At 42.8% G+C, this 12,487-nt stretch overlaps 1 protein-coding gene across 4 annotated transcripts in view; it reads right to left on the reverse strand.

Moving 5' to 3' along the window:
• Positions 1-7,857: 7,857 nt before the first annotated feature.
• ZNF423 (zinc finger protein 423) overlaps positions 7,858-12,487 on the reverse strand; it is a 315,709-nt gene continuing 311,079 nt past the window's right edge. For all 4 annotated transcript variants that reach the window (XM_081923987.1, XM_081923986.1, XM_081923985.1 and 1 more), the window contains one exon: positions 7,858-8,564. In XM_081923987.1, the coding sequence (XP_081780113.1) occupies positions 8,535-8,564 (30 nt within the window). In that variant the 3' untranslated portion in view covers positions 7,858-8,534. The remainder of the gene's footprint in view (positions 8,565-12,487) is intronic.

Here is a 12,487-nt window from a genome sequence, read left to right on the forward strand (position 1 = left end):
AGCCAAGGCTCATATTTTGTTAAGAATCTGGTAGGTGACAAGGTAATTATCTGGCTCTTGGCATTCCTAATCCCTCATTTTCCCCCTATGCTTTTCTTTTTAAGCATTCTGCTTTCCTTCCAGACGTGGATTTTCAGAAAGACTTTGCCTGTGAAAAACTAATGGTTTCCTAAACAGGAGCTAAGGAGAGAGCAGACACCAAAGCTCTATTGGGTCCTATGATAGACGTCAACGAAATGTGGAGTCGCAGCTCAGTGGTAGAGTATTTGCCTTGCATGCAGAAGGTCCCAAGTTCAATTCCCTGCATCTCCATGCAGGGCTGGGAATGTCTCCTTGCCTGTAACCCCAAAGAGCCACTGCCAGTCAGTGTGGACACTACTGGGCTATGTGGACCAATGGTCTTCCTGTGAGATACTTCTGGGATGACCAGAAGCAAGGGATGAAGGCAAAAGCCTTTCCCCCACAATGGGTGTTCAGGGGCATGCATAGAACTTTGAGAAGTTTACAAGGGGGACCTTCAACAAAGCTGTTTATCCTTCAATCCATCCCTCAAATTGTGAACGAAAGGAAGCAACCCCATTCTATCCATGTCCTGAACCCTTTCCTACCTGGCAACAACACAGTCCAGGGTCAATCCAAGAATGAAGTCCAGCAGTTAGGATACAGTTCAGAGTCCAGCAGTCAGGATACAGTCTGTAGAGGTCCAGGAACATCCAAGTCAAGGTCCATCAACATGGGCAGCTACAATACCTCTGTTGTACTTCTCTTTTGTACATTGCCTGGTGATTGCAGCATGGAGACTTGACGAGGAATGTGACCTCCACATGTTTCAAGCCTACTCCAGCTAAGGAATCACATCCCTCCTTCTGCAGTTAGCGACCCTTACCTGGCCAGCTAGGGAGCTGGGCTGTGGGCCCTTGCCTGCCTCAGCTTTCTAGAGCGCCCCTCCTGCTGCTCCCTACGCCTCTGAGCCCTCTGTGTTCGTGGGGACATGACCCCTCTGGCTCTGGTGATGGGTGCTGTTGCTCTGGTTCCTGTGAAGTGACCGCCATCATCCACCACCCTGTGAGAACTTCCTTCCCCATCCTCTGCTTGCCCCAGTGTGTCCCAGTCCTGGCTACACCCCTCGCTGGGATCCTCTTCCTCCTCCTCACTATCCTGCCATTTCAAGACAATCCATTCCCATGGGGGAAATTGCCCTCTGTCTTTCCAAGTGGAACAAACTGTAAATTAGTGTAAATCGGTTCAACTTTTCACTCCTATCCTTGGCATAGACTGCATACCCACCTTGAATTTAAAGCAATACCACCCCCCTCAAATAATCCTAGGAACTGTAGTCTGTTAAGGGGACTGAGAATTCATTTGAGGGGTATGCTACAGTTCCATTATGCTTTGGGAGGGCAGGAGGCGTTGATTTAAATGTATGGTCCTTATTCATCCATAGTCTGAATTTTTTCTTACCAGGATTTGCAGTGTTCATATACACAGGATTCTCAACACCCCCTTCTCTCACTCACCCCAGCAAAAGCAATCGTGTGATTTCTCATGGCGAAGCATTTAAATTTTTCATCTTAAAACATGGAAAAATACAGCAATGTCTGAAGCTCTGTTCTATGAAGTCAAAACAGAACCCTATAAAAATTGACAGTACAAAAATGACTTCTGAAGTTGTCTAATGATATCTTATAATTATCCCTCTGGGCACTTATAATTGTTCTCATGACATGTAATTATGTAGATAAATTTAAGTGTAAAAAACCATTAACAGTGCTGGTGTTTAACATGTGTGAGAGGGCTGGTAGTGCAGCTCTCACTTTGCAGAAATCAAAGCTTATATAAATTTCATCATATGGAAATTTATTTTTCTATAAGATTATTATACACATGTTGCTTAGAATTTGAAATCAATAGTGAGAGGGCTGATCTCTAGAAAGGGATTTAGGGCTGCAATCCTGTACACTTCTTCCTGGGGGTAAGCATCTCGGAACTGAATGGAACTTACTTCCAAGTAGACAAAGATAGGCTTGCGCTCTAGAGTGTCTAGAACTCTCATGCTAGATTTTGAAACACCACAGTATTTTTTATTATCTAGAAAAAAAGATATAAACTGCTGCTGAAGAAGAATTCTAAACAATGTTCATAAAATATAATACAGAATAACAATCAGCAATACACAGATAAAATTAGCAATATTTTAAAAACAAGTATGCAAAACCTAATTATATGCCTAGGCAGCTGAAAATAGTTTATTATTAAAGAATAGTTTATTAAACTTGCTGAAGTAAGAAAGTTATTTCTTACGTAATGTTAATAGGCTAGGCATTTCAGACCACAGGTGCTGCCACACAGGATTGAATCTGGGTCTAACTCACAATATACTTTTGAAATGTATGTTATCTAAACTACCATCTTAATCATTGCAGTGACCAACCTGTAAGGGAGATCAGTTCAGATGGGAAGCTGAGACTGCAATTCTGTACACACTTACCTAGGAGTAAGCCCCACTGAACTCTAAGGTAGCAACTTCTGAGTAGATCTGCATAGTGAGTGTTGGTGAGATGATGGCAGAGATGGGATTTGAACTGGGGGCATAATAGTTTTAATGACCTTTTGGTCTCTTAATTACTATTCTCTGTTAGCTCTCTTATTGTTGATAGGTGTTTTCAGCAATGTGTGTCAGGATCTGAATGTAGAAGTGAGTTCAGCTGAAGGAAGGCACAGTACTGGGGTGGGGGGCATTTGCATGGGGGGGAACGGTAGGCATGGAAGAGTTAAAATAGCATCCAGTCCCATCAACTCTCATGAGATAAGACCAGATGCTCACCCAGTTTAGAATCCTATTTCATGCTGGGGCCAACAAGTGCCTCCTATCCTGAAGGTAGCATGTAACCATCATAGTCACTAAGAGCCTTATCCTTCATGAATTTATCAAATCCCCTTTTTAAACCATGGAAGTTGGGGGCCATCAGCACAACAGGTGGTACCAAACTTCACAGCTGAACAATGCCTGGCAATAAGACATGCAGTCTGTTCTGGATGGGATTATACTCCCCTTGAAGGGATAGGTACAGTGTGTGTGTGTGTGTGTGTGTGTGTGTGTGTGTGTGTGTGTGTGTGTGTTGGGGGGGTGTCTCCTGGGTCCAGCATTGTCACTAGAGGTCCTAGCTGAAATGAGTGGCACAGAGTGCCTTTTTCCACCTTTGGCTGATTTGCCAGCTACCATAATTTCTGAACAGGGATGGATCATCTGGCCACAGTGATTTATGGTGACCTCCCAATTGGCTTACTGGAATGTGTTTTATGCAGTGGGTCTGGTAGGATAGAAGGCAGGGAGGTCAACACTAGGTGGTGCCAGAGCCAATGAGAGGCAGTGCCAGTGATTCTACTTTTTCCCTTCCTCCTCCTCCCATTGGCTCTATATGGGGTTCCCCTTGAAAGTGACTTGGGAGCTTCAATTAGTGCAGAATGCAGCTGCCAGACTGTTAAATTAGTTCAGGTGGATCCACAGATTCTAAAAGAATTACATTAGCTTCCTGTTTGCTCTGATTTGAAGAGAAGGTGCTGGTGCTTACCTTGGAAAGCCTAAACAGCTCAGGACTCAGATACCTGGAGGTGCACCTCTCATTAGATCAGGGCTGCTCATGTCCAGAGATCCTTGGAGGTGGCTTTTCTCCATATTCCCACATTGTGTGAAGCTTACTACGAGATGACGTAGGATTCAAAGACTTCTCTGTGGTGATGACTCATCAGTACAATGCCCTTCCTTTGCAAATAGTTAAGACATATTTGCCTGCCTGGCCAGCTTACGTTTTGCCCAATGGTGTATTTTAAGTATTTGTATTTGCTTATTCTATGATTCAGCTGGTTGATTTTTATTTGATGTTCTATAACCTTCCCCGGTATTGATGGAGGGTGGATAATAAATACTTTAAATAACCAAATGTGATATCTTGCCACACCCATGTTCTTGCTCTTTTGGCTAACACAGATTTAGGAGCATTCAGGCAAGATACAAGGTCCATTTTTAGCAGAATCAATGTTTTCAAAAAGGGGAATGTGGGAGTCTCGAGTGATGCTAAGAACATAAGCAGAGCCTGCTGGAACAACTAGTGGTCACCTAGTCCAGCATCCTTTCCCCATACTGGACAATGAGGTGGATATGGGAAGCACACAAGCAGCACCTGAGCACTCTTCCCTTCCATGGTTTGCAGCAACTGGTTTTCAGAAGCATTTCTGCCTCTGGCCATGCCTTCAACTGTCCTCCTGCACAGCAGTAAACCAGACTGTGTTGCGTTGAGTGTCATGCTTTTCAACTGTAAGGTGCAAGCTGCAAATGTTCCTACCTACTAATATGGTGAGCATAAGGCCAGTTTTCAAGATTTAGCTATTTCTCTCCAATTCATGTTTACCATTGATCAATTTTTTAAAAAAGAAAAGAAAACCACCTTGCTCCAGTTCTTTATTGGTCACATAAAGCAAAGCTCCCTGAATGACTTTGCACCTTGGCTCCTTGGCCCTCACCCCTTCCCGGTTGCCTCTTAGATTAGGAGTAGAACAAAAGTTAGATTGGGATCTATTGGTAAAGCTCTAGGAGATTTGCAGTAGGCCATCTAGGGTTTCTGACTTCCATCTGAACACTAGCAACTGCTGAACAATAGTAAGAGGAAAAGGCATCACCTTCACTTCACAGAAAGCAAATCAGGTTGCTGAAACAATTATTGTGAAGCCAGGAATCAGGAGTAGATTTCATGTATGAGAAGAATATGAGGAAGTGAATTGCCGGGCTCAGCATATGCTCAGAGGCGCCCTGCTTCTTAAATCAGGTATGCACTGAGCCAGTATTTATAAAACTGCTTCTTTAATGCTGTTAAAAATATTTGATAAAAAATGTTTTTTAAAAAATATATATATATATCTAGGGTATTATCATGGTTGGAATACTGTGTACTGTTCTGGATACCTCATCTCAAAAAGGGTATTGTAGAGTTGGAAAAGGTTCAGAAAAGGGCAACCTGTAACCAAGATGATCAAGGGGATAGAACAACTCCCCAATGAAGAAAGGTTGTGGTGTTTGGGACTGCAACACAACACAGAATTTATAAATTGAGTGGGTGCAACCAGCATTATTCAGGCTGACCAGATTGCACTGAAAATATCAGTTCTTAGGTGTTAGCCCTCAAAACAAGAGTTTATGACACTCTCATTGATTGTCATAGAACTACATGGACTGTAAAACCAGCTGCTTTCACAGTTAACTCTTCCAAGGAAGCTCTTCATTGATTACCGGTAGTTACCGGTAGTTCAAGTAATATCTGGATTATTTGAACTTGGGTCAATTCTCTCAATTGTTCTTGCAATTTATTTATTTTTGTTTGTTTTTAATAATACTGTCAACTATTTTCCATCACAAAGATAGGAGCAGCCAGCAATTCACAGATCCAAACACACTCTGTATTCCATCGGGTTTTGTCCAGCCTTTTATACTACATCAAGATTTGGTATTGACCCTTCTATAAATTTCACTATAGAAGTTATTTTCATTATGTGGTCAATGTCTCAGATTTTAATTAGCCACTGATGCGTAGGTAGTGCTCACTTTCTCTGTTGAGCAGGGTTGTGTGGGAATAGGTCACCTTCATCATGAATAGCTGAAACATAAAAATAATGAGAACTTTGGGTTTAAAGTGCCGCTTATTTTGTTTATTGTGAAAGACCAATGGCAAAAGGAGGTATCACAAAGCTGGAGCCTGCAAAGACTTTCACTGGTGTGCCTGGGCAGGGGCCCAAGTCTCTGAGCTTTCCTCAAAAAGAAGAAGAAAATCTCTAGTCTTCCTAGAAAGAAAGTTATGGGGGAAATGTGCAGGTGATCTCTGTGAAATGAGAGTGTGGTGTGGCCACCTTGTATATTTTTCCTGGTACTGAGGTATGCTCCCTGCTTCTTTTGACAGTAAAAACATCTGTGTGTATGCGCATAAAATCAATATTGTGCAATCTCCATATAGTCAAGCCCACCAGGGCATAGCTGACTTCCATGGCAAGCATAATGTTGATGAGGGTAGCTGTCTCTCTAATTTCCGCCTCTCCCCACGGCAGCCATTTTGTGTTATGTGATGCCCCACCTCATAGCAGTTGCTTTTGTGGCAGCAACCCCAACATTATCAACATCTGGAACATGCCCACTGGTTCCAAAAAGGTTGGTGACCCCAGGGCTACAGGAAGACTCTAGTTCCAGATTACTACTGCAGTTAAGTCTTTGAGGTGGAGAACTTACTAAATCAGGAGAAAGGAGTACTTACTTAGGGCCTATCCATTTATTCCAATATGTGGCTTATCCTGTCTAATAGATTTGATAGGATTTGGGGAAGCGAGTGAGCAAGGAAGCAGTGAATTTACATGCCCAAGCTTTTCAGAGAAATATCCACTCAGCAGCAAGAGATGTGCTTAATGCAGTGGCACCAAATGTTTCCATAAACATTGAATGACTGAAGCCAAAATATTGCTTACAGATGGGCTTACTATCAACAATGGTTCTGGGCTATATGAAGGGTCTAACTAGATGTAACAGTGAACGTATGGTGTGTCCCTCCTCCTAAAATAGATTTTGCTATCTTAAAGCTTTTCCAAGTAGATCTCAGCTACAGCTAGTCCTAGGAGCCACAAATTCATGTGTTACCATCAGTACACATGCAGCAACATTATATGCTGGGAGAACGCTTGGAAACTGAGGTCTAGCTCAGAGGAGTGCATTCTGATGGTTGCCTCCTTGTGAGAAGTGAGGTTGCTGGCAACTGGGCTGAGGGCCTTTTCAGTAGTGGCATCCGCCCAGTGGAACACTCTCCCATCAAATGTCAAAAAGATAAATAATTATACAGCCTTCCATAGACATCTGAAGGCAGCTCTGTATTAGGAAGCTTTTAATGTGTGGTGTTCTGTTGTGGTTGTGTATATTCTGTTGGAAGCCACCCAGAGTGGCTGGGACAACCCAGTCAGATGGGCAGAGTACAAAAATTATTTTTTATTTTTACTATTTTTTTATTATTATTATTATTATTATTATTATTATTATTATTATTATTAGACAGGCCTTCAGAAATTAATGCCCACTGTGTCCTGTAAAGAGTTGTCCATAGAATAAATAAAAGATGCATAGCTCAGAATTCACTCATAAACCCATTCTGTCCTATTCATGCATCAATCTTCGATGCACACTTTATCTCAAAATATGTATTGTCTCAATGTTTGCATTTCTAAACTTGTATTATCCTAAACTATGCATTTTGGTGCACTTTTGAGCCATGAACTGTATTGCAAAATCAGAAAAATGAGAATTCTCTATGGTGCATGTGGGAAGACCAAATGAAATTCTCTTCCATCCCTAGAAAGAGTGTATAATACAGTACATGTCAGGATACACAGTGTTCCTGATTCACTAGTTAGATATTAACGTTTAGAATGGGTTTCATGTACATCTCAAGCACATGACATGACAGACTCCTATTGGAATCTGGATGGCAGAGGCTATTCCTACAAACCATTCCCATATATAACACAAGGGATTAGAATCCCAGAGTTAGGTGTGCCAAGTCCGCAAGATAATGAGTTTCCAGAGGCTTAAGTCATGTTCCACAGAATTGTATAACCAAAGAGCCAGGAGACCTTTTCTAGTTCATCTTACCTGGCTTCCCTCGTTACAAATTATTATGGGCAAGAGATTAGCATAGACCTAATGGTCAGTGGTCCCTTTACCTTTTTAGGGTTAAGAGACATATCCCATCTGATAAGTTACATTGCATGTAGATATTTGCCTCCACCCAACTTCACACACAGCAGCAGTACATGGACTTCAAGACTCCAACACTCATCCAATGTATTCCCTTTATTGAACTGTATTAGTTAAATGCAATCAGATTAAGTCACATTTATAAAGCAGACCATCCAGTTGCACTGAAACCGATGATATTCATTACATAGGGTATTTTTTTTTAATCACTGTCCGGTGAACTGGCAAATCCAATCAAAGCATTAGTCTTCAATTGTTAAAAAAAAATAAACCCAAAAAAGTGTAAAAAAAATATTCAGACAATAGCCAAGCCATCACATCACGACGCACAATTATCTAAAATCGCAATTAAAAAGCAGTTAAACGGGGGAGAAAAAACTAAAGGAAAGGGGAAGAGGGGAAAAAAAACCACTCCTAAAATCTTGGACTATCCGTATAATACAAGAAGCAACAAAGGGCAAGAGCATCAAAGCAGATTCCTATCTAGCAACTATAAATTCAGTCAGAAGCAGAAGCTTTAAAGTACACTAAGCTCAAGCAGGACAATAAAAAATACTGCGCATGGAATACTTTTAATCTCTTCCATTAATATTCATTTCCAGCTGCTTATAATAGCAGCGCCTCATGGCCAAATCATTAGAGTTTTACATCTGGGTTGCAAATGACACTTTGATTGGATGTAATGTTCAAATGGTCCTCCCCACTGAGCTTCCGTCAAGTCTTCTGCAGAGAGGTGTCCTGTAGTGCCAGGGGCTCACTGAGCGTGCTGGCTCAACGTGTGGTTCTGGAAAAAGATGGGGAAAAGGAGACATGCGTGAGGGGCAGAATAATAGAAAGCAAGCCCGTACCCTCCTACTCAGTCGCATTTATGCGGAACTCAACATAAAAGCTTTGCAATTATTACAGAACAAAATGCAATAAAGAGGAAGGGGGGGAGAGGGAAAGAGAGAGAAAGAGAGAATGCTCCTAAGTAACAGCTGCCAATGTGACACATTTGCTTTGTACTGATAGATCTGTTAATGCTGGCATGAACTTAAGGAAGAAAAAAAAGGGGGGAGAGAGAGAGAGAGGAAGAAAGAAACACACAACAAAATGGATTGCAGTTAGCCAAGTAGCACCGCGAGGATTTCGCTGCATTTAGGCAAAGTGGTAACGCTCTGCAAGGGGTGCCTGCCTTCTGGGACTTCCTTAACTGTAACAATTAAACAATATTCTCTGTTGCACAGGGACACACATACACACAGGCTGCTGCCGCTGCCATATCTCCATTCGCTATTCTCACTTGCTGCAGATAAGACAGTCTTGGCAGAAAGGGACGCCAGATTGCATTTCACAACACTTCGACAGTTGGAGAAATAACTTCGGCAAGAGAAGCACACCGGTAGCTGCGCTCCGGCCCATCCTGAACTTGGCACGGGGAAGGTGCGCACAGGCCTCCCGAGCTTCACGGCATGACGGAGAGGGTCAGTGTGCCTCCCCTGTGGCACATCCAGCTACACCTGCCTCCCACCATTAAGGAAGGAACCCCAGGTGCACAGTAAAGGGAACTTGCACAGGGAACCCAAAGGGGCATTGAATGCTCCCAACTTTTACAAACAGGGCCATAGCCAACGATTGGGCTTTACTCAGAGCAGACCCACTGAACTTAATGGATCTAAGTTAGTCAGCGGCTCTACTCTGAGGCCGACTAGTACTAAATACAGTTGACAGTGCAGTATTCTGGCGGGTATCCATTTCACGGCAGAAAGGGGTTAACTGCGAGGGTGGAGGAAGGTGGCTGTGTTGTTCAGTGGTTCGAACTTGGTGAAAGGATGGCATTTACCACACACCTCTGCAATCAGCTTCCATCCCTTCATAAAGGGAGCTGCAACTTCCCCTCAAGGGAGACATTAGTGTTCAGACATCCTGTCTGTCATTTGCCAGCAGGCTAAATAAATCCTAATGCTGTGCAGTAGTTGCATATCCAATCTAATGCAAGCGGAAGTCGTGTCTCAGAGTTACAAGCACCTCAGGGACGGCGTCTGGAATCTCCAGCTCCAGGAAGCACTGGAAAGATCTCCTGGCCACTCTCCCTCATCAAAACACTCTGCAACCAGGTCTACAACTCCTCCAAACACAGTTATTTTCTCAAAGATCTGTTGAAAGACATGATCTCATGCTGATCTGGTGGCACGGAATGAGAGACCATTCAGTTCTCATTCTCCTGAAGGTGGATTCAATCTGAACCAATAATTTACAAAAGTGGGTGCCAGTTTTGCTTGCATGAGTGGAAGCTACTCCTGCAAACAGAAGATTGTGGTCCTGATTCAGAGAAAAAGAGTTATGCTTGCCTCCCACTGAACTCAAGCCAGTCACCACTAATTTGCCCATTCATTCTAAGAAGGACTTGTATGTGCTTTCAGTCAAAGCTTCTGTGCCTTTTCACCTTTGCAACACAAAGGTCTGCGTGTTTACACCAAGGTTTCATGGCAGGTTGTTGGGATTTCATGATTATGTGCGTTTGTGTGTTTAGGAATATGTTCCCTTACAAGGATGTATCCTAAATTAACTGATACAACAATGCTAAATGTTTGCCTTGTGATGCCTATCTGCAAAGCTGTCCAACTACTCTTTCACATCAGCGTAACATCAGACAAACACACAAATATATTTAACTCGCTACAGATCATTCACTTCTTTCTAAGCAACTCAAAGTTATTCTCCGCACAGGAAACTCCTCCTGAATCCATTATTATTGAGATGACATCAGTCTAATGAAAATTGTCTGGTGACAACATCTAACTAATGGAGGATCCATTTGCAGGCCTTGTCTCTGGAGGTAGCGGCGACCCCATTTAAATACTGTACACTAAGTTGCTGAACTGTGCACTTCCCCAGAGTGACCACCAGGTGTCACAAGTGCCGTGGCATTTCTAAGTCGTATCAAAAGTTGTTAGCAGGCATTGTGGCCAGTGGGTTTCTTATGAAACTACACATAATAATGCTCATTCTTCTGCACACCACATGACAAAAGGTTAAAGGGGGGGGGCAAGCATACAACACTGCTATGTAGAAAAATAGGTACAGCAATTTTTTTAAAAAAAATTAAATGTAGAAGAGAAATCAGAGCTTCAAAACAGCAGGGCAATTCCACCAAGAACTGTATTATAGGAGATGGAGAAGGTGGTTGTTCATTTATTGCAGTTATGCATAATGGTGAGCATTTAGTTCAGGGCTGGGGAACCCAGTGCCTTCCAGATGTTGTTGGACTACAACTCCCATTAGCCCCAGCCAGCATGGTCAGTGGTCAGCGGTGAAAGGGGTTGTAGCCAAACATCTGGGAGGGGGGTGAAGCTTTCCCAACCTAGATAGAGAAAGACATTTAAAATGCTGCTGTTTCTCACTGGCACAGCTATTTCAAAATGTCTTTCGAGTTTTTTAACGTTCTCATTTATTAAATGTATGCCCCCGACTCTCCATAAAAGACGCTCAAAGCGGCTTAGGATAATAAGAACTACATAGCAACGAAGTATTTTTTAAAAAAAATACAAAAGAAAGAAAGCCACAATAAATAAAAGCAAGAGGCAATTAAAGGGCAGGGCAAGGATACAGGATACGACCCAGAGTCTTGGTATGCCCTTGTTTTCCTTCTCTTTTGTAAAGGTTTTGCATTTTGCTGCATAAATTTTTTTGTGTGTGTTTTTTTAAAAAAGCTTTAAAAAATAAATAGTAGAGGAAGATAACAGCATCAAAGAAGAAGAGGAGGAGGAGGAGGAAGAAAACAGCCCCCTCTGTAAGTCAAAGACCTGTCTAAATAAGTAGCTTTTCACCTGCTGGCATTGGCCGACAAAGTGAGGGGCTAAACTGGCTTCCTTAGGAAGAGAGTTCCAGCCCTCTAAGCGCTGCCAACATACCTTTCTTGTGTTCCTGCCAAACACACCTCTCCTAAAGCTCTTAAAACTTGGCTTGCAAGCTGTCAACAGCCTTGTAATAACACAGGGACTCAAGACGATCCTACTGGATCAGGCTAATGGCCCGTCTAGTCCAGCATCCTGTTCTCACAGTGGCTGGCAAGATGCCCTAAAAGGGGGAGCCTACAAGCTTGCCACTCTGCCCACCTACCATTTCTAGCAATGGAGAGCTGCGGTCAGTCTGAGCAGGCAAACAGTCTCACCTGCTATAAAGCATCTTCCTATCTTGCTATGACTAGGCTGCACATGAAAACACAGTTACACTGTCAGTTTGGGCCCATCCCTGGGGAACTGCAAATATTCTCAGGGCACCAAAAGCAGTTCCTGGTCTGGGCTGTCCATCTGTGCAGACATTTCCTGCATGCACTCACATGGGCAAAACCATTGCTGTTCATACTCATTCTCTAGTCAACTAATATTTTTTTTTAAACCCACAGCCAAGATTCCCTTTTGCCTTCACAACCCACTGCATGCACCTCATGTCCCAAGAAACCAGACCTCATCAGAAACGCAACAGCGCATGTTTCATGTTACTACACCTCCTACCAACATATGCCTGCTTGCCTCAGTGCAGCCATGCTTCTTGTTGGCCGTAGATTTCAATTTCTTCGGACAGCCTAATACCAACTTTCCCCTCCTTTTTTCTTAAAAACAAATGCAAAAGATTTAGCATTCTCCAGTCGAAGCGAGGGCTGTTGGTGCTCAGCAGATCCATACTTATTTAGGCAGTATCATTTAAAAGATAATGCACAATCAG

This window comes from Podarcis melisellensis (genome assembly GCF_964234715.1).
Source record: "Podarcis melisellensis genome assembly, chromosome: 8".
NCBI classification, from domain to species: domain Eukaryota; kingdom Metazoa; phylum Chordata; class Lepidosauria; order Squamata; family Lacertidae; genus Podarcis; species Podarcis melisellensis.